The sequence below is a fragment of the Propithecus coquereli genome, unplaced genomic scaffold (assembly GCF_000956105.1).
Source record: "Propithecus coquereli isolate 6110/MARCELLA unplaced genomic scaffold, Pcoq_1.0 Scaffold71, whole genome shotgun sequence".
NCBI lineage: Eukaryota > Metazoa > Chordata > Mammalia > Primates > Indriidae > Propithecus > Propithecus coquereli.
Window position 1 is genome coordinate 10,396,287 of NW_012153174.1, and position 27,491 is coordinate 10,423,777.

The following is a 27,491-nucleotide window of genomic DNA, read 5'->3' on the forward strand; positions in this document are numbered from 1 at the left end:
CTCTCTGGTATGTCCTCTGAGACTTTCCCTCTCCTGGTCACTGTCTCTGGATGTAAAAGCTCTTTAGAACAAATAGAGTAATAACCTTGTATTTAAGTTTTTATTATTGGCATTACCATGAACTCGGATATCTTAAAGATTCACTACTGTCTTTACGTGTTTTACGTGATTTTGTAGTATCTATACATAATCACATATTGAAACACTCAATGGCATTACATTTTATTACGATGATTAATCAAAGGCAATGTTTTCACAATAACTAATGTATATCATAGTGGCAATAGTGAATAAAATTCAAAATTCAAGTATTCATTTATTTTACATTTAAACTCACTCATGAGTTGGAAAGCCTGGTTCTTGTACTGGTTGAACAAATTACAAAATATTCAGTGATACAATCCCCCCATACCAGACAATTTAGGCAAAAATTCAGCTCCTCAGTTTCTTTACTTTATAAGATTGAGATTACAGAATTCTTGCCTTTTTTGTGTGTTGTAGATTTTTGGGTTGTAGAAAATGCATGAACTTTGATGTCATCAAACTTGAGTACAAAACCCTAGCTTCTCCACTTACTAGTTATGTCTACTTGAACTTTAATTTTCTCCTCATAAACAGGCATTAAGTAATTTTAAGTCATTGTGATGGTTAAATAAAAACAGCACTTTAAACATTCTGCCCCTTAAATGATGCTGACAGATTTGCAATTTTTCTTCTTTCCTGTTTCATTCTGAATTAAATGATTTGATCCATAAACTATCAACAAATGGCAGTATCTGCTTATTGTATTATAGTTTGCACATTTTTTCCATGGAATAGTCATTTGAGATTCTAAAGGATAATTGTTTGGGTAGCAGAATGTTGATGAAACAGGACACAGAAGTTTAAATAAATGTGTACTGGGGATTTGATTACTAAGCAGCTATGATCTTTGCCAAGCTAAAGACCTGGACCTCAGTTCCCTCTTCTGTAACAGATAGAGGAAGAAGGTAAAATGCAAACTTCTCTTTCAGCTAACATTTCATGGATCAATACTTCCCAATCATTCTTTCTTACTGCAATACTAAAATTAATCCTTATTGATAAACAGAATTTCCTATGATATTTCTATTAAGGTTACCTACTGACATAAAGTGATCTCCTTTTTTATTCTAAATTCTTCTATATAAACCCTGTGCAAGTCATTTATTGGAATAAAATGTGTTACTTTGAATATAGTGAGTATGTATGTATATATGTGTAGATGTATGTATATACAAATATAAATATATACATGTACATATGTATATATGATACGATTCTATGCTTTAAAAAATAAGAGAAACCCTATATATTGATGGAGAGTAAATAGGTATTGTTTTTTTCCACATAGCAAGAATTCTGTATGGTAACATTTGATGACTATGATTCTGTGGTTCAGGATCCACCAAGAACTCATCTCCTATCTTTTTTAAATTGTTTATTAAAATGTATAATTGACACATAATGTAATTATTATACATATTTATGGGGTATAGTGTGATGTTTCAATGTAAGCACTTTATATAATGATTAAACCAGGGTAATTATCATATACATCTCTTTAAATATTTATCATTTCTTTTGGTGATAACATTCAAAAATCTTCTCTTATACTTATCTTAAAATACACAATACATCGATGTTTGCTATCATAACCCTACTGCATAATGGGACTTATTCTTACTCTCTAACTATAACATTGTACCCATTGACCAATCCCCTAAAATCCTACACCCCTCCCATCTCCCAGCCTCTGGTAACCATTATACTACTCTCTACTTCTGTGAAACCAACTTTTTGGTTCCACATGAGTGAGATCATACAGTGTTTGTCTTTCTGTGCCTGGATTATTTCACTTAAAATAGTGACCTCCGGGTTTTGATTTGCATTTCCCTGATGATTAGAGATGTTGAGCATTGTGTCATGTATCTGTTGGCCACTTGTATATCTTCCTTTGGGAAGTGTCTATTTAGGTCTTTTGCTCATTTCTTAATTGGATTTTTTTCCTATTCAGTTATTTAAGTGTCTTATATATTCTGGATATTAACTGCTTGTCAGATACATAGTTTGCAAATACTTTCCCCCATTCTGTCTCTTTACTGATCATCTCTTTATTGATATATTTTTTCCTGTGCCATGCAGAAGTTTTTAGCTTCAATGTGATCCATTTGTCTATTCGTCTACTGTCTGTCCCCATTATTTCCCTCTACCATCTTTAGAGTGTTGGCTTTTCTCTTATGTTTGTCAAATCATGGTCATGCCAGGGCTTCCAAAGTTCCAAACATCACTTCAGTGTTCAGAACAGGAAAGAAAAGGAAGGGAGATGAATGGAACCAGCCACATCTGCCCTCTTTTATCAGGTGAGAGGACCTTTCCCAGAATGCCCTTTAGTGGACTAATGTTCACTTCTTGTTCTCCCGAACTCTGCCCCATGACAATTCTTTGTGGAGTAAGGGAGGGAGATGAGTGGCCAGTCTTCACCTTCCCTAGCCTCTGTAACAGGACAAGACAGAGGAAAAGAGACTGAAGGCATAGCTAACCAACACCTCTGTGGGAGGAACACGTCCGCTAAGGAGTCATACACACTTACACCCACACACATTCACACACACAAAGTATTTAATTGGCTATTTGAGTTTTCTCAGCAGGTATTTAAACCGCCTTCTGTATTTTACACACTTACTAGCTGAAGTGAAAAAAAACCTGTTTGAGAGTCATATATTTAATCCGCAAAGATCTGCTACACTAGATGGCAAACAATTGTAAGTGGAAAACGGTAATTTTTTTTTCATAAAAATGTTGGTTGTGACAAGCTAACAACATAATTTCTTTTATGTCTGCCACATTGAGAAGACTTAACAAAGCTCGTAGGTGACTTGAAAGTCATGACAGAAGAAAGACTAGCAGAAAGGAGATTTACCAAAAATGAACTAAAGACTAATCAGAGGTTGGTTGTGGAGTGTGGCTCCCACAGGCATGGGTGTCACTGAAGCTGACTTTTCTTCCTTTTTATAGCTGCTGACATTTCTTAATCCTGATGTGGACTTTTTAGCAGTAGTGTGTTGTTGTCTGCATTGTTTTTCCTTATAACAAAATGTGAATGTCAGACACTAGGTGCCAACCAAAAACCAGTTACAGCGAGTGAAATTAAATAACTGCAGTCACTTAAATCAGAATGAAAGCAAGGGCGAGTTCAGGCACTGCATTATATCCAGATTTTTGACAGTTGTATTTTTCTTTTTTACATGATTAGAGTTTATTTTGGCAAGTGTGTCAGAAGGGATTTCAATAAAATGGCCTACTTTGCCTCTTGGAACATTACTCACCAGAAGTTAAAGTTTTTAAACAAGTTTTGATATTAGAAATTACCAGCTGATTTTGATTTACCCCAACCCAGAACATCTGCTTTGATGTTAACGGAATAAAGCAGTCCTAATAAAACAGGGCAGTTTTACTGCACACGGTTTGCATGCCCCCTGGATCTGATGGGCCCTGCCTGCTGGACCCCATCTTTACTTTGCCTTTCTTCTGGCCAGAGCAGCCCTGGCTCTTAATGTTCCAGCAGTCCCAAAGCTATGGCCCTGCATGGGGGGAGCACTCTACAACCCACCCAGCCACCGCCCCAAGCACCCAGGATTGGGCTTAGCATGGCCTTCATCAGGCCTGCAGGGACGGGGTGACCCACTGGACCTATCCACTGTCCCTCTTGTCAAGATAACAGCAATGTGGGGCAGTCAAACCCCGTGGGACACGCTTTGTCCAGTGGAATACTGGGGCCAAGAAGAAGCCAGCTGACACGTTGCTCACCCTCGCTCAACAGAGGAACTGTTTGGATTTGTAAGTGCAGCGATGCCCAAGGCCCTAAGGCAGACCGCACCTGACTGCGCAGCCGGTGGTGTTGACTCCGGCAGCTCCCTGCCTTGTGTTTCTTTGCTGGCCTGACTTGCCGCCCCTTACCTACTGCTCTTGCTTCTGTGGGAGTGAACGTCTTCCTTCAGTAAATTTTTCACATGTGAGACTGCCTTCCACTCTATTTCCAGGGAAGCAGGACTAAGGAAACATCTTCTCCTCCTAAATGTGCGCTGCAGGGTACTGAGTACTCCAAAGGTGACACTTCTCACCTCCCATCAGGCGGAGCGCTGAGGAAAAGGTGTCAATGAATTGTGCTAAGTAGGTAGAGGAAGAGCCGCTAGGAAATTAGGCAAGAAATCACTTTGAGTTTGCAGCTGCTCCACTGAGTATATTTTGGAGCACCCTTCATTCCAAAATGGAGCTTCAGTGCTAAAGACACTGACTGGGGAGCAGAGGTGGCCTGAAAGTCTGTCCTGAATTCTTATGTATAAACACTGTGCATTTCCTTTATTTAGAATACTAATAATTTGACAATGGTAAAGCTATTTTATTCACCTATGGCTATGACTGACAAATAAAAAACAATTTTGTTTGATTTCCTGAATCCCACAGTGACTGAATTACACCAAGACGCTGCCCCTGCAGCAAGTGTCTTGCTTCTTTTCACTTTTCCTGTAGCTCGTTATTGTAATACTCATAGCAGAGACTTAGAATTATTTGTTGCAATTTTTCCTTTACCAAGTATATCACATGACTCTTGAGGATAAGTATGCAGTATTTTTAATACTCAATTGATGTCTGACATGTTATTTCTGATATTGATGAATTCATGTCAGAATGAAGGATTCAGCACTGACCACATAGACACAGACGCTTGTAAATGGTTGCAACCTGCTTTCAAGCTTTTAATTCATAGTAAGGTGTGTGTGTGTGTGTGTATGCTAATCTTAAAGATGATGGCTGAAACAGATAAAATTGAATAATTCTTGTACTAGGAAAAACAAAGCTTAAGAAAGCCCATTCACGTATAGTAGAGAATCGGTGGTGCTTCTGCAATACCTGCCTTCCTACTACTCTCCCACGTCCCACGTTGTTTAAATATAAGAATTCATCAATACCAGTGATTCCTATAAGAAAGAAAAGCTCACTTATGTAATAGAATAAAAAGGAAGAATAACTGATGAAAATGCTTAAAAATAGGCTAATCTTATTCCTAATATTATTTAACATCTAGAAAAATGATATAGATTATATGTAACAAGTATCATTTTCAGTAACAAGTTATAAGATCTTAAAAATAATTTTCTTTATTATTCAATTTCATACAAAATGTGAAGATTTTTCTCATCTTGGGTATTCAGTTTATTCTTTCCCTTAAAAATATTATTCAAGCTCACTTTCTGAAAGTGTATATCTTTATGTGCTTGACATTTTTATGGTTTTGTAATATTGTTTTCTAAAAAATAAAACATGAAACTCTGTTTGCCTAGAGTTGGTAAAAAATATATTTTAAAATATGTGCCTTCATTATATTTTTACTTTACGTATTTAGTAAGTACAGAACAATATAAAAATGAAGTATGTAGCAACAATAATGGAATACTTATTGCTAATGTTTTTATGAATATTTATATTATATATACATTAAAAATCTGTATTTTTGTTTAAACATATAAAACAAAATTGCCATCTTCATGTGTGGATGGTGCTATCCTATGTTAACATTTAATCGGCCGGGCGCGGTGGCTCACGCCTGTAATCCTAGCACTCTGGGAGGCCGAGGCGGGCGGATTGTTTGAGCTCGGGAGTTTGAGACCAGCCTGAGCAAGAGCAAGACCCCGTCTCTACTAAAAATTGAAAGAAATTAATCAGACAACTAAAAATGCATGCCTGTAGTCCCAGCTACTCGGGAGGCTGAGGCAGGAGAATTGCTTGAGCCCAGGAGTGTGAGGTTGCTGTGAGCTAGGCTGACGCCAAGGCACTCATTCTAGCCCGGGCAAAAAGAGTGAGACTCTGTCTCAAAAAAAAAAAAAAAAAACATTTAATCATAAGCATTTTCCCATGGCAGTAATTATATTTTGAAATTTCCCACTTTTAATAAATTAATAAGTGTTTTGCTGTTTATATATAATTGACATATGGATTAATATTTAACATATAAATCACTTAAAATATACTGTTAATATAATGATGACCTATAGTTTTTTTTGGCATATTAATCATTGGAAACATCAAATATTTCTTGGTATGAGTATTTATAAAAAGAATCAAAAAACATGAGCATTCTTTATAAACTAAGATTGACTTCATGCAAAATGATAACAATGTGTGTAAATGTATTAACATACTGTTCAACATTTATCACAATTATTTAGAATCATACTATTGTTTTAATCGGTTTATGTTTGGCCATATGTACTAGTGACCTGTCACAATTTCACATTTTTGTAAATCTTCTTTTAAGTAGCTGCCCTTTTCTGTTTTGTTTGTTTGGTGCTCGGTGTACTAGGTGCTGAGCTTGGTGCTACGGTTGTGTCAGATCCAGACAGGGCGGTCTCACAGCTCTGCATCCACAAGACAGCAAACACATTTTTGAGAAGAGCTTATTGTATAGTGGGGCTATTACTCTTTTTGTAATAGTTTCTTAATTTAAAGTTTGTTCATGGGGGCTTTTTAATAGTCTACTTTTTAATATTTATTTTTATGTAGTATATACATGACTTTTTCTATTGAAATGCTCTTCTTTGAATTTGACTAGTTCATGTCAAGACCAAATACACCTACCTCTAAAATGTGCCTGGAGATGAAGAAAGTAATACGATGTGGGGATGAGCATTGAGGTAGCTAGTGTTTCCCCGTGCATTTGCAGGGCGGAGTCCTGAGTGATAACACTGCATGCCCAAGTGTCCTCCAGCCCCTTCTCCACTCCCCAAGTCCCACTATGTAGAGATAGGAAGCCTGAAACCCTTACTTCTCTGATATGCATGTTGGGTGCCTCATCCCTGCAGGTGTTGGGGTGTACGGCATCCGTCTCCCTGAGAGCACTGCTGCCAGTCCCGTGTCCTGGGTCACATGTACGTCTACTGTACTGCTAGTGCGCATGGTCAGCAGTGGGGTGAGAGCCATGATGAAACAAAAACGTGTGGGGCTGCACTTCCTTTTCTGTATTCTTCAAACATATTCTAGTCTTTCAGATCTGAATCTAATAGGCTGTTCATTTATAGGAATTTCTGGAAAATATTTCTAAAAGCTCGTAGAAAATTCCCCCGTGTTTTCTTTCAGAAGTCCTCTTTCAGTTTATGTTGTTTCTCTGAAGTGCTTCCCCTTTCCCTCTGTTTGCATTCATAGTTTTTCCTTGTCTTGGTTTTAGCAGTTTTACCATGATGAGTTTAAAGTTTACAGATTTTCTTGAATCTATAGATTAATAGCTTTATACATTTGGAAAATTCTCAGCTCTTCCTTATTATTCCATTCTCTGTTTTTTGTTTTTGTTTTTAGGATGCCAATTACATGCGTCTTAAAGGAGTTTTATAGTTACAAGTTTTATGTTTAGGTCTTTGAGTTAATTTTTGTATATAGTGGAAGGGAAAGGTCCAACTTCATTTTTTGCATATGGATATCCAGTTTTCTTAGCACCGTTAGTGGAAAAGACTGTCTTTCGTCCATTGACTGGTCTTGGAACTTTTGTTGAAAATTATTTGACCATGTATGTGAGGATTTATTTATGGACTCTATTCTATTTCATCAGTCTATATTCCTCTGTTTAGACCTGTGGTTTACTATAGCTTTTTAGTAAGTTTTTAAATCAGGGGGTGCGAGTTCTCCAGTATTATTCTCTTTCAAAATTATTTTGACAATTTGGGGTCCCTCAAGATTCCATGTAAATTTAAAGATGGGTTTTTCTATTTCTGCAAAAAAAAAAAAAAACTTCATTGGGATTTTGATAGAAAAAGCATTGAATCTATAGATCCTTTGAGGTAGTATTGACATCTTGACAATATCGAGTCTTCCAAATCATGAACATGGAATGTAGTCTCATTTATTTATGTCTTCTTTAATTTTTTAGAGAAGTGTTTTTTAGGTTATATTTTACAAGGTCTTCACTTCTTTGGTTAAGTTAATCCCTAGTTATTTTATTCTTTTTGATACTGCTGTAAATGGAATTGTTTTCTTAATTTCCTTTTCAGATTGTTCATTGTTAGTGTATAAAAATGCAACCTGATTTTGTGTGTTGAGTTTGTATCCAGGTACTTTTCTAAATTTGTTTATTATTTCTAACAATTGTTTTTGGTGAAAATTTTGGAATTTTCTACATGTAAGATCATATCATCTGTAAACATAGATAACTTTATTTCTTCCTTTCCAATTTATATGCCTGTATTTCTTTTTCCTGCCTAATTATTCTTGCTAGAATTTTCAATATCATGTTAAATGATAGTGGTGAAAGTAGGCATCCTTACCTTTCTCCTGATAATATAAGAATGTATGATCTTTTTATAGGAAAAGCTTTCATTCTTTTACCATTAAATATGATGTTCCTTGTGGGTTTTTTATATATGGCTTTTATTGTGTTGAGGTAGTTTCCTTCTCTTCTTAGTTTGTTGCATGTTTCAGTTGTAGAGTATTGATTTTGTCAAATGCCTTTTCTGCATCAGTTAAGATGATTATTTGTTTTTTTTCCTTCATTCTGTTAATGTGGTGTACTACATTGATTGATTTTCATATGTTGAATCAATCTTTCATTTCAGAAATAAAAATAAACTGGCAATGATGTATAATCTTTTTAAAATACTGCTACACTCACTTTCCTAGCATTTTGTTGAGAATTTTTGCATTATGTTCATCAGGGATATTGGTCTGTGATTTCCTTTTCTTGTAGTGTCTTTGTCTGGCTTTGGTGTCAGGGTAATACTGGCCTTGTAGAATGAGTTAGGAAGAGATCCCTTAAATATTTCAGAAAATTTTGAGGATTGTTGGTAGTTCTTTAAATGTTTGTATATTGAGATTTGACATAAAAATAAATTTATAGAAATATAGTAAATTTAGAACACTGGCTTATATGTTGGCATAATCTTAGCACTAACTTTGCCCTTTGGTCAGAACTTAGTGATTTACATTATTTTTTGCATTTCTGTTCTTTTACTTACATGGAAATCATTGACAAAGTGGGAACATAAGAGTTTCTTCAACAGATTACAAGATGTTGAGATTATCCTAAGAGGAATGTTAAATCAGATTCGAGTTTAGAAAAATTAGGATACTTGTACCGGTTATAGATTTTCAAAGTCTGAATCACAGCCTCAGGCCAATTCTTAGTAATAAGTTGCAAAGCACCAGCAGCATGGAAAGAGCAAATGATATCATTGTGTTTCAGATCTAGGATTCTCAAAGAGTTTAAAAAGGTAGAAGCAGCATACAATACGCCTCACAAGACAGCTAACTGGTGTTGACAGTACTTGTTAAGGTCCTGTGGGCACCTGCTCCGCTTAGGGAAGACAGATGAGTGAGATGTCTTCCCTGTCCTTCAGGACCACAGTGCAGTCGGTAAACACAGGCAGCAAGAACAACAAGGCAAGAGCATACAGGCCCACAAGGAATACTAAAGAGAAAGTCACTAGCCAATTCTCCCTGAACTTTCTGAACAATTTCATGGTAGATATGATTCTTGATTGTGTTGTTCAGGAGTATAGCCTTTGGTGTCAGTGAATTAAAGGCTGTCTAATCTCTGTGCACCTCAGCTAAACATAACAAAAGAAATAAATTCAAGGTTAAACACTTTATTGTCTTTGAAATAAATATCTTCTTTTAAGGTATTCAATTCAATAGCATTTTTAATGAATATCAAGTGAAAAAGTAGGGGAGAGTGGGCACACCAGCACAAGCGTGCAAGCCAGTGAGGGAGGGTGCGAGCAGGAGAAAGCCAGCGTTAGTGCCTGGGGGAGAGCGTGCAGGGCAGAGTCACTGCAGTGTGGCAGGACAGGGCATATATCCTGTTGTTCTATTTTAAGAGAGACTGGTATAGAGGTGACTCCTAAGAGAGGCAGGGACTAGACTATGGGGGGATTAGAATGGCATGTGATTTTGCTCTTTTGTTCTTGAGAAATGGGCAGTGATTAATTAATTTAAGAAAAAAATGGCCATTTCCGATTTGTACTTTTTAAAATACTACCCTGGAAGCACTATGTGCATGTGTAAGAGAACGACAAACCCAAATGTTATTTTTAATCATCTATCTTTTATCAAGAGCACATAAAATTACAGGAATGTGCACCTTCATTTGTGATGTCCTTTGTGTTAAATTGTTACAGCGAGTGGTCCCGAGGACAAACTGAGCGGCACACAGAGAGTCAGAGAATCAAAGTTTATTCACTGGCGGGCTCAGAGGGGCCTCGCCACCAAATTCTGAGCCCTGTCTACCCGATTTTTCCCACTTTTATTAAGTTGTGGTGGTCTGGGGGGTAGGGTGACAGGTGGTTAATGCCCGCCAGGTAATAGATTAGCTGATGGGCCAGGTAATAGGTTAGTATATGCTGATGCGGGTCTTCCGTGAGGGGTGGGGGTCTCAGGTGGCTGATGTGCCAAGTAACAGATGGGGGTTTTCCTTATCAAAATGATAAAAGGGGTGACTAAATTCCAAAGTCTCCTCTACAACTCAAAGGGTATAGATCACTTGCAGAGATCAGGAAAAGCAGAAATCCTACTGAGAAGGTTGTATTTAATAATTAATTGGAAAAACCTTATGCTCATGTTTGATAAGAATGGCTCTCTCTTTATTTTGAACAGAAATCAACTGAAATCTCATTGCATTTACCCTGCCATTTCTCCTGATACTGCAGTCTTCGTGCTTCTTAGTATCTCAGTCACTTCTAATTTAAAGTTTAGCCATTTGAGGTAAATACACAAGTTCTAGTTTTCTGCTTCCCCTTTCCTTCCCCTTCTCCCTGCAGAGATTATATGTCACTTCAGCATTGGATCTCATGAACTCTTTTGTGAAGCTCTTTCCTGTGGTCTTACCTCTGATGTACTTGTCGCTGCTGCGTGTGGTCCCACCAGTATCTCCAGCTCACATCCCATGAGGCTTCTGCTTATCTTACAGAACTCCTAGTAATCTCACCAGTACTGAAGGAATGACAGATATCAGATGCTCTCCTTCATGCTGAAGCATTTCCCCTAGCTGTTGATGTTCTGTCATTTTGAAATCATGCCTATCACAGGGATCCAGGAGCACCTGGGGAAGAAAATTCGAAGCCCCATCATCTGGGATCTCCCCAACTAATTGCTGCCTTCTGTTGCCCACTCCTTTAAGACTTGGTCTGAAGTGCTGACTTTTAGGAGCCCAAATATCTATCTCTCCTTCCCCTCTTCATCCCTGTCCCCTCCTCCCCCTCCCCTCCCCCCTCCTCTTCCTCCTCCTCCTCTTCCTCCTCCATATTTTTTTCTCAGCCCAGAAACAGTTCTTCCTACAGGATGAGAACTTACTTTTAAACTATATGACATTCTTTCCAACTCTTGCATGTGTAGGATAAAAGGAAAAAGTCCTTTCAAGAGCATCTTTATGAATTACTGCAGTGTTAAGGAATGTTTAATGATAAACCTTGTCATAGAAATTCAAGTATATGTGCAAAACGCGTAAGCCATGCAAAGTAGGAGACATGTGGAAGAGAGAAGGGATTTCTTGTGAGGTTTTAGAAAGTCCTTGGAAACAGTTCCTACCTCAGACCTGTGATCATAAGCTTCCTCTCCGCCGTGCCTCACCAGCCCTATTTTTTCTGGGTCTGAGAAAAGTGATCTCCCTGCTATATGCAGCTTTTCACTACAGACATTCAAACACAAGAACTTAGATGTTTTTCTTTTTAAATGACTTGCTTTCAACATGAAGTTGGACTTCAAATACAGGAGTTTGACTCTGTTTTAAGTAAGTTATTCTTTTGTCTTTTCATTCATTCAACAAATATTAATTGAGCACCTGCTAAGACCTAGGAATTCTCTAGGTGCAAGTGGTGATGTAATGAATGTAAGAGGCAGAAATCTGTGGCCTAAAACTTTGGTTTTAGGGGGAGATGAAATAAATCATAAAACAAAAGATTAAACAGTTATTAGAGGATGCTAAGTAATATAGAGAGGAAAATCAGATATAATAGAGCACTATTTCACATTTTTATTCTGCTATCTCAAAGCCTAGGGTGTTTTGAAGAAGCATCAATTTTCTTTCCAGCTTTCTTTTTTACGCCATGACAACTTAAAAGGATTTATTTGTTTTCTTTTGATCCTTTCACCTATTGTGCTTAAATTATTTTGTTCAGGTAACTGCTTTTTATTTTTAATGTAACATTATTCAATTTATCCCCCAGTGAGACAATATGAATACATATTAATAACTACAGAATTTTGTAGAGCTCCATAGATTGTTGGCAACATAAAAACATATTATAATATGCTCTGAGTTTGTGTGTGTGCAGATAAGAGTGTGTGTGTATGCATATACCGTACATCTGAAGGTATCTGCCTAATTTACCTGAGGCACTGCAATTTCCCATTTAGAAGGAAATGTTCCAACATGATTCTAGAAAAAACAGAAATTAAAGGACTATATATTTCTTTTCTCAAACAAGTCTGGAGCATCCCATTTAAACAATTATGATGGTGTAGGTTTGATTTTGAATAACAGTTTTTAATGAATGTCATTTTGAGTAAATACTACACAAAGAAGTGTCATTTTTAAATTTTCTGTCATACATTTATGTCATTCATAGAACTAAAATAACATGTTTGAAGAACTAAAGCATCAAAGAAAGCAGAATTCCCATGCTCAGAGGGCCTGCAGTTTTCTAGGAATCAAAGACGCTTCTAAGAATGACTCAATGAGTTGGACATTGTCTTATCACAGATGCAGTATAAAACAAAAATAAGTTGATATTTATTTTTAAGATATTTGAATTTCATGCTTTATTTATATAAAACTATATTTTCAGAAAAATAAGAACTTTACTTAGATTGTATTTCCTTTGTGTAGATCACACCATCCTGAATCTAGATATAATCTTTCAAAATACACGAGTCATGAAACCAATTCATATGATTGTAAATAACTGGTATCAAAAATTCTTGAAGATGGAAAGCCCTCTACCATAGACATACCACTCTCAGTCTCATATCTTTTTTGCTGTAGTCATCTTCTCTGAGGAAGGACATTTATAATACATTTTACTACCTGAGGGAAGCAGGTCAAATCACATGTTTCCTCTGCTATGATATTAATTCTCTTCTTTGCTGGAAGTCTCTCTAAAGTTTCGACGTGTCTACAAATCCCCTAAAACTGCAAGCAAAAATCAAAATGCTGAGCATTTTTTTTTCTGCTTGGAGGTCAATAATCAAACCATAAATCAAATCATCAGATTTATAAAGAGGTCTATGATTTAAAAAAGTTAAACACCTTATTGTCTTTGAAATAAATGTCTTCTTTTAAGGTGGCAAAAGAAATTCTAATTTTATACTCTAATTATATACTCCAAAATTATTTGGAATTCTTCTGCCTGTGATTTTGTATATTTAATTTTTACTTATAAGCATGGATTCATGGATACCTTATTTTTTATTATGAGGTTATGAGTGGTTCTTGAAAAATTACACAGTGTAAATTGCATCCTCTTATACTTCCAAGTAGGCATGAATTGTGTCTCCATTCTTAGTTTAAGTCAGCACTATATTAAAATATCATGGTTTTGGCAACATATAATTAAAAACTGATATATTATGTGTAGAAACAATATGGAATGTTTTTGCTTTAAGGGATGGATTCATATTTTAGAAAATTATCCCATGGAAGTACAAAATATATAATATATCCTTCTATATATGCACATTTACTCCATGTAAGTATGTTTGGGAAGGCATGTGTACACTGAGGGAACAAGAAATGCTAAAGAGCAAGAAAACAGCATCCATCCTCAAAGAGTTTACATAAAAATAGCAGTACAAACTTCAAAGTAATTGCTGTTGTTAATAATAAACCAATGATATGCCATAGAGACGTAGGTCCAAAGCAAGTCATCGTTTTTAGCAACATTCACCATTGGAATATGTTAAGCCCACGAATAAAACAGGTCTCAAATATGATCCTCATATTCAGGGCACTGCTGAGACAGGGAGCACTAGTTTTGGAAGAGATAACAGCTTTGCTATCACCAGCATAATTCATCACAGTAACTGAACAACAGTGGCTCTCTAGGTTTTAGACATTGGCAAGAAATACAGTTGCTAGGCTTACTTTGGTAGTGGAAGGATTATGCATTAGTGTGCATGTGGAAGAAGAATACAACTCTTTTCGTTGTGATCTGAAAGGTACTTTAGCCACTAAGTCTAGCATGATGTGGTCCCTCTTGTTTGGAGCTGCCCTTCTGCTGTGCTGTGCTTGACAGCTAACTATCGGCCTGAATGGGTGCTGGGTCCATGGGTTGCTCATCTCTGCATCTTCCCAGAAAACCCAAAGTGCTTGGAACAGGAAGTGTTCTCAGTCAAGGCAACCTGGAGCCAATGTTTGGGAAAGAGGGGTTTTCTAATATAGGCAGGCATTCGATTTGGGTCATTGATATGGAATATTCATAGATAAGAACTTAATTGTCTACTACAAGAAAACAAGATTGTATCTGCTTTGGTAGTTGCTGAGAAGTGATCTTCCAAGAAATCAAGCAGAGATGAATAGAGAGTTTATGAGCTTGTTTTCTGTTTTGAACTTTAAAAAGCCTTAATGTGGCTTTCATTCATATGAATGCATTTTACTTGGTAATGGTTTATGTCACGTGCTGTTCTTATAGCTATGACGTGTTGGGCAATCCCAGTTTAAATCATTCTGCTGCTTTTACAGCCTGAGGATTAATAGCTTAAATAATCATGCTCCATAATCAACAGGTTTGGTGATATGGACTGCAGTTATGTCCTTTCATCTCAACAATCTTCATGTTCAGACACTGCCTTTACTTTGCTCAAGATTGTATTAATTTTTCATCTACTTATAATGCAATTTGTTTGTCCTGATAATACATAATTAGCATTGGTTTCTAAGAAGTTTAGTATGAAAAATGTCTTTTGGAAAAACTCTGTCTTATTTAAAGAGCAGTCTGACAATAATGCAGATAATTTAGAATTTCCATTATTTAGAATTAGTATTTTTGCCAAAAGTAGATAATTTTTAAAACATTGTTCTATGAAAGTATTTTATTACTAAGAATATATTATTTATGGTTTAATATTTTACTAGCTATATTACATATTTTACTATATATAATATAGTCAACACTATGTCAATCATTGAATAATTATTTACTTTAAAATAAATTTAAATTGTAATCAATATATATTTCTAACACTTTCATATTAAATTTTAATGTCTTGATATTAAGATTACAAAATAAGTACCTTTCAAAACAAATTTACTGCTAGTATTTTTTATATCAAGAGTTCATTTATAATTTAGGTTGCCTAGAATATGGTTGTAAGTGTAAAAAGGGGTATCCCGTGCCCAGTTGATAAACTCTAGGCTATTGCACCACCGCCACACAGGAGGAAGCTTTGATGCATTTCTCTGTCGAGCTGTGGGCATGCCTGCGGGTGATGGAGCTTGTGGGTGCTTTTAGGGAGGCCTGCAGTCTTCACTTTTCCATCTGCCTGTTCCCACCCACCCTGATTCACCCGTGATTGTCACCCACTTGGTACTTGAGTATTCAAATCCTAGTCTAGAGTGGGCAGGAAAATAGAAAGGGTTTGGGAAGTATAGTGGGCTTGACATCTTTGCTCAGCATTCTTTAAAATACACTCATTGTCTTCAAAGGAAATCCAAGCTTACTTTATGGTAATAATAATTGCCACTTTTTGAGCTCTAAATTCACATTTGTTTTCTCGTTTAATTTTTCCAAGAAATATATGCAGATAATATTATTATTGACATTTTACAAATGAAAAGATTTAACCCCTGCCTGAGAACCTATAGTAACAGTTATAGCAGGGATGCAAAACCAGGTCTCTAACAGGTAAGCCTGACGATGTGGTTGTGTGTCTACATTGCGGCTCCCAAGCTGAACCTACGTATATCCGTTTCCCTCTGCAGCCACTTGCACTGTTTGGATTCTATCAACTGGCATTCTTATGCCAGTGCCTCTCATTTCCATGTTCTAGCACTTAGATCCATGATTCATACCTGGTAGAAGATCATTAAAAGATTTCAGAAATGAGTGAATACATTCTCCCCCTTCTTCTCTTCATTTAGCAAATACACACAAGTGCGCACACACAGACCTTCCTGAGGACTGAGGGTTGTTACAAACCTTTAAAATGTTATGAATGACTTTAAAAGTCAGATTGAGAGAGGAAAAACAAAAAGCGTTTTCCTTAAAAACAGTTTATTCTGGGATTTGTTTTAATGACATTTTAGATTGTAAAATTTTTTATAAGAGAGCAACTTTGTTAAGAAAATAGGATTGAACTAATTTTACTATTTCTTAATTATACAAGTTGTATTTTAAAAATAATAATTACAAAATACAAAGCAGCAAAAGGAAATATTTGTGTCGTAATCCCCAAACAAAAATAAAACTGTTAACATTTTTATAACTGTCAAATTCTTTATCAAACACACACATCTACTTATTTACATGTGTGTATTTAACATATAAAAATAGATTTTGGTTCATGCTTAGGGATATTAAACTAAATGCATAAGAGTGGAAGTGTACCTAAATTAGCAATCTATGTATGTGTATATAAAATTTTAAAAATAATTTCATAAACTGTCTTTAAATGAGAACATTTTATAAACATCATTTCTTACCAATCAGTAAATAAAAACATGGGCATTTGTAATGAATGCACAGTATTATAATGTTTTAGGCATATGAGTTACTGTTTAGCATGATAAATAATTCAGCATACGCTGCATGTAAGTTTTAATTACACTGCCTTTTCCACTTAATTTTTGGTGGGTATGTGTATGCATATTTTAAAATGTTAGAATGTTGAGAATTATCTTTTAAAGTATTTGAAGTGGGAGATTTTCAAATTTTCCCTGCATTTAATTATTGTTTTATTTTAAAATGTTAGTATATTTACTAGAAAATGGAACATTTTATATTGTTCAATGCTATTTGCTGTAGGTAAGATTGAAATTTTTTATCTTTAAAATGGCTTTGGGTGTGTGTATACATTTAAAATCTTAACAAGGTGTAATTTTGTGTCTATACTGCCCCCCAAACCCTGAAAAGAATGCATTTACTCTGCTTGATGTTACAAGGAGGGCAAAGGGTCAGTTTCCTGAGCCCGGCCCCAGGCACCTCACTGTGATTGCCTTTCTGTGTGCTTTGCAGTTTGGTTATTTACATTTATATTTCCATTAGAAAGTGAACTAATATGAGTGTATCATTTATGCCAATACACAAATGAAAAGCTGTAGATATTGGTGGAAATAAACTTGAAAAGTTATTTCATTGCCAAATAAACTTATTAATACTACAGTTAGCAGTTTTTAAGTAACAACCCATTTTTAAAAACATTTTTATTCAGATCTTGGAATAAGATAAGTTGTTCAAATATATAGTATTAAGAAGTTATAAAGAAGCAGTGTTTGAAAGGTCATGATGACATCATTTGAATAAAAGAAATGCAATTTATTAGTATTTCTACTCTAAAGAATATTCCTTCTTCAATAATTGATTTAATATTATTAAATCTTTGTTCCATTTTATTATTTTATTATTGCATTAGTCATATATTAGAAAAGAATCTATAAGTGACTTCTAAATGTCATTATTTTAAGATTTTCCAAACATTTATTTTCTTACATACTAATTATTATTTTAAAATTCTAGTTGTTGGCATATCACACTAACTACCTTATCATCCTAACTCTCTAGTAATTGTTATACTCCTTTATATTATAATTTTTGTCCAAGTTGCTCTTACATTCTTGGCTTATATTTGAGAGATGGTAGGAAATATACCAGACATTTTATTTTTTAATAACACTAATGGTATACAATAAAGTATTTAAAGGATAAAGATAAGATTCATATGTTACTAAGTTCATCTTTTCTAAGATTAATCAGGTAAGTACTAAGGAAAACAGTAACGAAAACAAAATCAGTGATATCAAATACAATATAACAACTCTACACCAGTAAATAAGGTTAACAGCCTAGTAAATACCCTATAGGGGAGAGAAGGCGGACCACGGCTGGAGGGAACATGTCATTCTGCAGACACTCTCGAGGGCGAGTTTAGTAGGAGAAGATTTCTGTGATCAACACGTGTTCCACTCAACCACACTTTATATCATGCAGTGCTTCTCCACACGACCAATTTTCAGGTTTCCATAAAAGATTGTTCTGACTGTTTTCAGATTGAACAAACTCAAAAGCTAGATAGTACACTCTTAAAGATGAGTCCACATAAATATTAGTTGAATTTTGCAATTCTTTATAGCAATTCATAAGAACTAGCAAAAAGCATAGTTCCACAAAGTATTTAGTATAGAATGTTTGATTGGTTAATAAAAAAATGTTTAGGGCTCAGCTTTTTCCTCTACGTGTCCAGACTATCCTGATTTTAGCTGAAGGCATGAGGAGTTTTAGAGATTCCTTAGCCGATTCCTCACCAGAGCAAAAACTACTTTTAAATGATTATAATAATGTTAGAAGGACATGGTTTCTGTACATGACCTTGCTCAACTTACATATATATTTTCAAATTTTCTTTTATTTTTACATTTTAAATGAGAATATCCTGCCAGTAAGTCTGTTCTTAAAGATGTTACATTTGATAATTCTCCAACTTTGTGCTCTGTGTCCATGAAATTACCTGTCATTTCACAATTATCAGTAAGACAAAAGGGAACTGAAAAAGGGAAAAATAAAATACGTCAATAATATAATTTATACGTGAAAATAGTCTGTATTTACTCTGCTGTAAGCATATACCATACAGAGGTAGCATTGTTTAAGTTTCACTACAAAGCCAATGGAAAATAATGGGTTTTAATTAGCAAAAGTATTGTTGAAGAAAGATTTTGCGTAGTCAAAGCTCATTTATCTAAACCTGATATTAATTTTTATTTGGTTTTAAAGTTTGTTTCCATGGTATACTACAGAGGAAATGCTTTCTCTGAATATTTATTTTAAATTCTTATAAAATGTCATTCATTAAATTGTCTTAAAGTAAATGTTATACTTTATTTGGAGTCCTGACAGAAAATATTTCAACATACATACTTTATCCTTTAATATTTGAATATTTCATTTACTCTGTTCCCTTGAGTGTTAAAAAAAATCGGATATAATTTCAAAGTACAAAAAAATACAGAAAGTTACTGTCTACATTCTTAGTAGATAATCATTTAAAATTGCAGGGAAACATAGACTTTTGGTTTCTCACAGATAAAAAAATTAAGTAAAAATACTTTTCAAAATTTTTGCATATGAAGTTTGAGATAATTTTGATACCTGATGTTTGAAAAGGAAGAAACCCTTTCATATATGGTGTTTGTCATGTAATGATTTCAGCAAGTCAAGATTGAATATTAAGTCACTAAAAATATATCCTCATAAAATTTTGGGGACCTTATGTTACTTTATCCTTGTTATGCACAATTTTATTATTTATTTATCATTACAGATTAAAAAAATCAACAGAAACTTTCCTGTAAACCAGCAGGTAAGAGCGAGAAATTCTTGGAAAACTGAATTATATATTTCTTTAATTTTATTTATTATAGAAGATAATCTTGATGGTATCTGATTTTTGTGCACAAATAATTGGTACTAATCATTTTCTATCGAGAAAAAATATAAATTTAAGAGATTCTTTTATATTATGTAATATATCTATTCCTCTCATTGTTTTAAAAAGTTTTTAAAAACTTATATATAAGTAAACTGAGTCAAATACTATTTTTTGACAAAATAATTATATTTATATGAATACAGTGTTCAAGAACTTACAGTGGTGTCTATATAAGATCGTTTCAGTATACTTTAACTTTTGGGAGACCTATTTTAATTGATCTCAAAGTTCAAGGATTTTCACAATTTGCTGATACTATTTCAAAGGAGTCTAAAAATTAATGCATAGAATGAAAATAATTTTGATTAATCAAAGTTTCATAAACTTCTTCTTACTGTTGACATCAACCCTAATTTACAAAATCTAAGTATCTAAGACAGCTGTATATAAATGATATATAAATCACAAATTAATTTCTATGGTAACATTTTTAAGTGCTCTTCAACTTATGAAAGGTGAATTATTTTTTTATCTAAACTTCAGTTCCCTTATCTATAACAATTATATAAGATAACTATCTTTCAAATTCATTTAAAGTTCTCAATATGTGCTATTATTATCATTAATGTTTCTAAATTTTTAAACTTGCTTTTTGGAGTACAGAATTAATGTTTTGTAGAAATTGTATGATTAGTGATGCTACTATCCCAGATTTGCCCACAAAGCCAGGTGTAACTGAATCACTCGAGAGAACAGATTTGGGGACTTCAGTGTCTACAGTGTTCTGAACTGCATCTTTTTACCTGGGCATCCCCTCCTTCCCATTTTGAGGCCCCCACCCCCGAGCCATGTTGACATCTTGAGTAGATGCAAAGGCTGGAGAGATATATGTAGCTTGGCATATTCTGTAGCAAGCTGTAGTGGCATTTGAGGCCCTTCCCTTACTTATAGTGTGGAAATCAGAGCTGTCTGTCACCCACAGCCTCTGATTCACCAGCTCTGTGATGATACCTGGAAAGCTCCCTTTGTAGCTCCCATCCCATCCAGGTGATTAGGTGACATCTAGAGAACTATAATTTAGTGATGGTATAGAGTTCCAGTAGAAGGGAAATTCCATTTATAAGAAATTATTCAAATAGAAGAAAACATCAGCCATGGGGGAAGGTTGTAATGCCCATCAGTAGACAAGGCTGTTTTATAGTCAGGTATATAAGAATGGAAATCTATTGGTTTTGTGAATTCTTCCCAAAAATGAAAAAAAAAATGATGAAAATTTCTTTGATATAAGAATGACTGTAAGATCTGTGTCATCACTCTTCCTTGCTCTTTGTAATCTCAACATGCGAGATGTTACTATTTGGTGTGATTTGTATTACCCTGAGTGCTTCATAGCCCTGATGACCCTGAGCTATTCTGTACATATGATGACAACTACATCTAACACTTCCTGCGTAGTCAGCTCACTCCCTGGTAGGACTCCGTGCCATCTTTGCTTTTATCCACGTTTAGAATAATACTGACTGAAATAAATGAGAGTCTGAAAAAAATCACATGTAGGATAAATAATGTTAACAACTTTAATATTCTAATACTATATATATTCTAATACACATTCACATGTAATAAACATAGATGTTCATTAGTGTTCCTGATATTTTATTGCCAGCATTTTACTATTAATGATATAATTATTTCAAGCCTGGAATTATATCATTTCAAATCGTATAATTTGAAATTATTTCATATTTTATTTCAATTCTCTTGGCATCTCATAATTTTGAAAATCATAATGAATTTTCTGTCATTTTAAAAACTGGAAAAACAAGAGTTAATAGATTTGTCCCTTACTACCTTCCATCATATAGATGAAGAATTTCAGAAAATAGGACTGGTCTATAGATCAACATTTGCATATGTATACATAATAGGAAAAATCCACCTGCAGAGGATGATAATACATTAGCAGACTGGGCATATTCCTTACTTGGTAAAATCTGAGCCACTTTAAAAAATTGAAATTTAAAAACACATATGATCCCATTTCTGATCCAGATTTAGCATTCAAACAGGACACTTGCCTTGGACTAAATTACACTGAATTGCTTTTATATCAAAATTTTCCTAATAGATTTTCATATGAAGTTCTAAAACATAGATTAGATATAAACATGCATATGAGTGTGTGTGTATATTTTATATATATACTTACACATATGTTTTTAATTAAATGGTTCATACACATGTTAAAATACTTAAATGTTATAAAGAGATATACGTTGAAAGGCCACCTCATATTTCTAATGTTCTAAGTACCTAAAAAGAAATAAAAAGTCACCCGAGATACATTGCATTAGAAATCCTCTGCTTCCTGTGAGATTTGGTGTTAAATTTATGCTATCCAGGTGGTAACTTTGCCCCTACCCGAGAAATTAAAATAAAAACACAACGTAACAGGGACTGGGGAATACCACTGGTGTCTGCAGAGGCCGGTGCTACGATCAGCTTCACGGGGACTTCTCCCGTAGGCTCTCAGTAAAACCACTCTCACAGAAGAGCATTGAGCTCCAAATTATGAATCATAGGAGAAAGTAAACCATTATAAGGTAAAGCATAGTCTAACAATCTAAAATATTTTAATTATCTTTCTTTTAAAAGACAAAATTGAAATTGTATGAAAAGAACAGGACATGGTGTTAAAATTGGGGATTGTAAAAGAACCAAATAGGAGAATAAAAGTGAAAAAAGTATATTTAAATTAAGTTAACCAATTAAATAAACGTAATTATTGTCTCCACTTGCAATTCTACCAGTATATCTTCTACTTTATTATTTGCTAGGATTAAGTTTCCCATTTTCTCTGTGCATCTGGGATATAGCCATCTGTTTTTTCTATTAAGATTTTTATATGATTCATTTACACAGTGAATGAACACACCGAAATTCAGGTTCCTCTGATAACTGTCTGTTAAAAACCTTGAAAGGCAGTGCAGTGGTCTTGCTGTTGAATGATTCAGTGCTACTGAACGAGTGTCAGATTATGTTGTGATGATTCCTTCAGTGCATCAGAGGTAACTCATACAGGTCCAGACACCCAGACCTATATCACACTGCTGTGTGCAGGCTTGGGTTGTGACCCTTCAGGCCATACTTTATTGCATTTATCATTTTTACTCATTTTTAACTAAAATCCTTTCATCCTAAAATATACCTAATTATTCCCACAAAAATATCATTTCATAATAAATGTGTACAATTACCAAGGACAAAGATTCTGAAGAATTAATTTATTCATCATTAAAATATTAATGTCATAATCTTTATATCAGGCATATGCCAAAAAATGTAATTAAATCAGTTATAATAGTTGGAATAAATAAAAATGTTATGCTCATTTTAAATGAATAAAATATTAGCTCAGGTAGCTAATCCTGTAGGTGTATTCACATTTAGCTCTCCATAATAATTTGGGGACGTTATTACATACATGGACATAGAATGCACAGGATGCTGGGAGACGATGGAGTCAAAAGTGACTAGCTGTCTACCATTGTGTTGGAGAGAGCTAATGGATTACGGGACACCTCAGAAACACTTCTGGATTGGCATCACAGAGGAAAGAGTAGTGAGAACCTCCCAAAATTTGCTTCTCTGTAAAAGCAACACAAAACTGGCAACAATGGTCAGAATGAACATTTCACAAATATGGAAATTTACCAGAAGTTTGCCAAATGCAGGGATCATTTGTTCAAGAAAAGCAGCTGAATCTTGGTAAGAACAGAGAGCTTCGTGGCATTCTAATTTGACCTAGCCCCACTCCCTGCTCTCCAGCAATACAGCACCCTTGAAAATAGCAGCAAGCATTCCCAGGGCAGCCTGTCCACCTTCTCAAACCTGCTTATTTTCCAAGCATCATCGAATATGAGCTAGCCTAAAATTTATAATCTAGTAAAATGCTTATTCGTTTGATTCAATTTTAGCTTTATTAAAGTTATGTATCGATACATGTGTGTATTTTTAGACTATTCTATTAATGAAACTGATACTTGATCTTATTTTTAGAGAGGGATTTCAAAATCCATTTTTTCCGATTTGAGGAAAAACTTCTTTTCATTCTTTATATATTTAATTTATAAATGTTGACAACAAATCTTAGAGTTACATAATCAGGATAATGAGCCTGTTGTTCTGGCCTATTTTATAAAACTTGGGGATAAGATATGCTGGCATTTTATAATTTAAAGAAGAATCGTCCTCAAAAAGTAATGTTTTTTCATAAATTAACTCTTAGAAGAGCAGCTATCTTACAAATCATTGTTAAAATTCAGTGATGGAAGTTTCGTAGGAAGATAGAGACATAAATATTATTTTACAGTTGAACTAAAAGAGCCCACAATTATGCAAAAAAATTATTACAATTAAAATAAAATGTACTACATTTTAGAATACTTGGAATGGGTTATTTATTAATAAATGATGGAAAGTTGTGTATGTGTGTGACTGTAGGTGTGTTGTATTTAGACATGTACGTAGATGGGTTTCATTATTGGAGGAACTGTCTTAATTTTCTTTTGCCCTCTTTACTAAATACGTAAATTTTAAAATCCTGAGGGGAGGGAGAACACATATAGCAAAACTATCCTGTTTCCTATTATACACAAACATACAAACAAACTGACATGATAAATTCACTGATTGATCAATTAGCAGCTAGATGATAGATGATGATGAAGATAGATGATAGAAAGTTAAGTTGGATAGTTTAGATGGGTACAATGCATAGTGTATACAGTCTTTTATATTAAGGTAAGGGCACTGATGTGGAAGAAATGGGATATTGAGATACAGGATAGCAACATTCGTACAGGTACAGCTAAGCCAAAAAGAAAAAGCACAAATCCCCCATGAACATTCTTGCCAGCAAAAGCAGCCACTTTGCCTACAGCTCTTGCCTCAAAAAGAAATCTCCTCGGTTTTTACTCTCAATCACCTCTGCAGGCCTGTAACGCTGGTTAGACCCTAGCATGCTCCAGTTAGAGACACACAAGACCTAGCCTGAGACAAGACAGCCTGCACACCAAGGAGCTGCAGAATATCCTCCCTCCCTGCAGCCCCAGGCTGCCTTCTGTCACCCCAGATTGGTTTGTATTTTCCAGAATTTTATATGAATCAAATGGTGCTATATGTATGATTTTTTTCTGCCTTATTTCACATAGCATAATTATTTTTAGTTTTGTCCATGTGACCGTGGGCATCAATATGGCATTCCTCTTTATTGCTGGGTAGTATTTCTCTGGTGGTGATTACCATCATTCGTATGTAGATTCACCCGTCAACACATATTTGTTCCATTCTAAATTTTAGTGTATTACAGATAAAGCTGCTGTAAATATTTATGAACAAGTCTTTTTGTATTGACATATGCTTTTTCTTTTGTGCAAAAAACTAGTAGTGGAACAGCTGAATAATGTGGATATGTATTTTGAACATTTTAAGAAACTGCAAAACTGTTTTCCCAAAGGTTTTACCATTGACACTTACACCAACAGTGTAAAGATAATCCCTTGGTATGGTCAGCCTTTTACATTTTACACATTCTAGTAGATGTGTTGTGACCCGTCACTGTGGTTTCAGTTTTCATTTTCCCAGTGACTAATGATGTTGAGCATCTTTTCATGTGCTTATCTGCCATCAGTGTATCTCCCTTTGTGAAGTGTGTATTCTATATGTTGTCCAAGAGTAGAGGTTCTTAATTTTGATGAAGTCTAATTTATCATATTTTAATGGATCATGCTTTTGGCATTATATATAAGAAATCTTTGCCTAACCCAGGAAAGAAATTTTCAACTATATTTTCCTAGACTTTTTATAGTATTTTTTAATATTAGATCTATGATCTATTTTGAGTTACTACTTGTTTTAAAAGTGAGGTATAGATCAAAGTTCCACCACATTTATTGAAAATATTATTCTTTCTCCGCTAAATTATCAATTCTTTATAAAAAAATAAGTTTAGGACACCTTTATTTTGAGATTTGGAGGAAGTGAAAGGCATGTCTTGCAACACTGAAAGAATGTCATCCTTAAACTCACGCAGTTATCACTAAGAATGTATTTCTTATAAAGGACAATGATAAATTGCAATAATGCATTTGCAAATTCAAAAGAAATAGTATGAATTCAATCATTTATAATTTCATTATGGTGAAGTGAAATATTATATATGGAGATGGAAATGTATGAAGATACATTTTAGCTATATTCTCCCACATTTTAATAAATTTGTGAATACGGATATTTTTATAGCACATATATCATCAATTAGATTTAATTAATATGTTTCTAAAAACATGTGCTATACAAAATATTGACTTTAATACACTTAAATCATCAGATATACACATACACTTCTTTGAAAGTGTCAGAGAGTGAATTGTTATATAATTTTTGGAGGGACAGTTTTGTACTAAGTATTAACATTTAAATTGCATGCACCATTTTTTCCCAACAATTCTCAATTTTGAAAGAATATTGTTAACAAAAAAATTACCTGAAATAGAAAAATGAAGGTAATGTAATTGTTTTCATTATAGGACTGGTTATATAAATTTGTATCAATCACTTCATCAGTTATACCAACATACCTGAATAGGTCTATATGTAGAAAATGAAAGTTCTAGAGTAAAACACTCACACACTACAAAATAATTCCATTTGTTAAGTTTTTTTATTCCCATGTGCACAGATTTCTTTTCAAGTTGTAGAATGGTACCTGTGAGGTTGTTACTATGAGTGGCCCTAAAATAGACACTGGAGCTAGAGGAGAGTGAGGACAAAGTTTCATATTTTATTTTGCATATTTTTGCACATTTAACTCATTTTTAATAAACATTATTTAATAACTTTAATAAAATAAAAAATAAAATGAGAATAATCACATATACAATTTATTATAGACATAAAATCTAGATGGGACATATTATTTTTTGTGACACTGTGATCTTAAAGTTTCAAGTAAATTTTAAGTCAATTATATCTTGAAAAAATATAAACAGATTTCTGAAATATAGAAAAGTAGTATTTAATATTTTTGAACTTGAAGCAGCTTAGTTCTTTCTAAATTAGAGTGCCTATAATTCCCATAGCAGGAGAATTATGCCATTTACAATCGCAAAGAATCAAGACATAGTTTTCTTTTCCCATATATGGAAAATTTCTGGCATGTTAATTTTATTTTATCCAAGAATTGAAATTAGATCTCTAGTGGGAGAATTAATTGGCTAAGTCTCAAAGTATATTATGAGAAATTGACGTATAGTAGAATGTCATGACAACATTTGTAGTTATTTTTAACTACTCAATGAGCAATGACCTATGTTGAAATTTGCATTTTAATTACATAATCCTACTCACTGAGGCATGAGTGAATTTTAATCACAGTTTGAACAACAGGCAGATTGAGAAGAATAACTAAAATGGATGTGCTTAATATACATTTGTCTTAATGACTGAAATTGTGAAATTGTTAAAAGTAAAATTTACTTGAATTTCTTACACTCCATAATTTATTTGTTCCATGGACAAAGCCATAAACACATTGTGTATACCAAAGCATATGTAAGATATAGCAAAATATTATTACTTAATAAAAATAGTTTAAAGATTTCTGGTAAGTAGTGTTTTAAGATAATCAGAGATCTTGAGAAGCAGTTTCTTTCTCTAGAGAAAATGATACAGGATATTTAAAGTTAATGAATATTGAATATTCTAGAATAATTTCTTAGAAGAAAAGAAGTCTGGTAGCAGAATGGAACTGTGGCTAGAGAAAGAAAAATAGAAGTAAACACTTATCAGTT

At 34.1% G+C, this 27,491-nt stretch overlaps 1 protein-coding gene across 2 annotated transcripts in view; it reads left to right on the forward strand.

The window, feature by feature from the left end:
* SNTG1 (syntrophin, gamma 1) overlaps positions 1-27,491 on the forward strand; it is a 362,225-nt gene that overhangs the window by 162,746 nt on the left and 171,988 nt on the right. For both annotated transcript variants that reach the window (XM_012661402.1, XM_012661403.1), the window contains exon 11: positions 19,531-19,569. In XM_012661402.1, the coding sequence (XP_012516856.1) occupies positions 19,531-19,569 (39 nt within the window). The remainder of the gene's footprint in view (positions 1-19,530; positions 19,570-27,491) is intronic.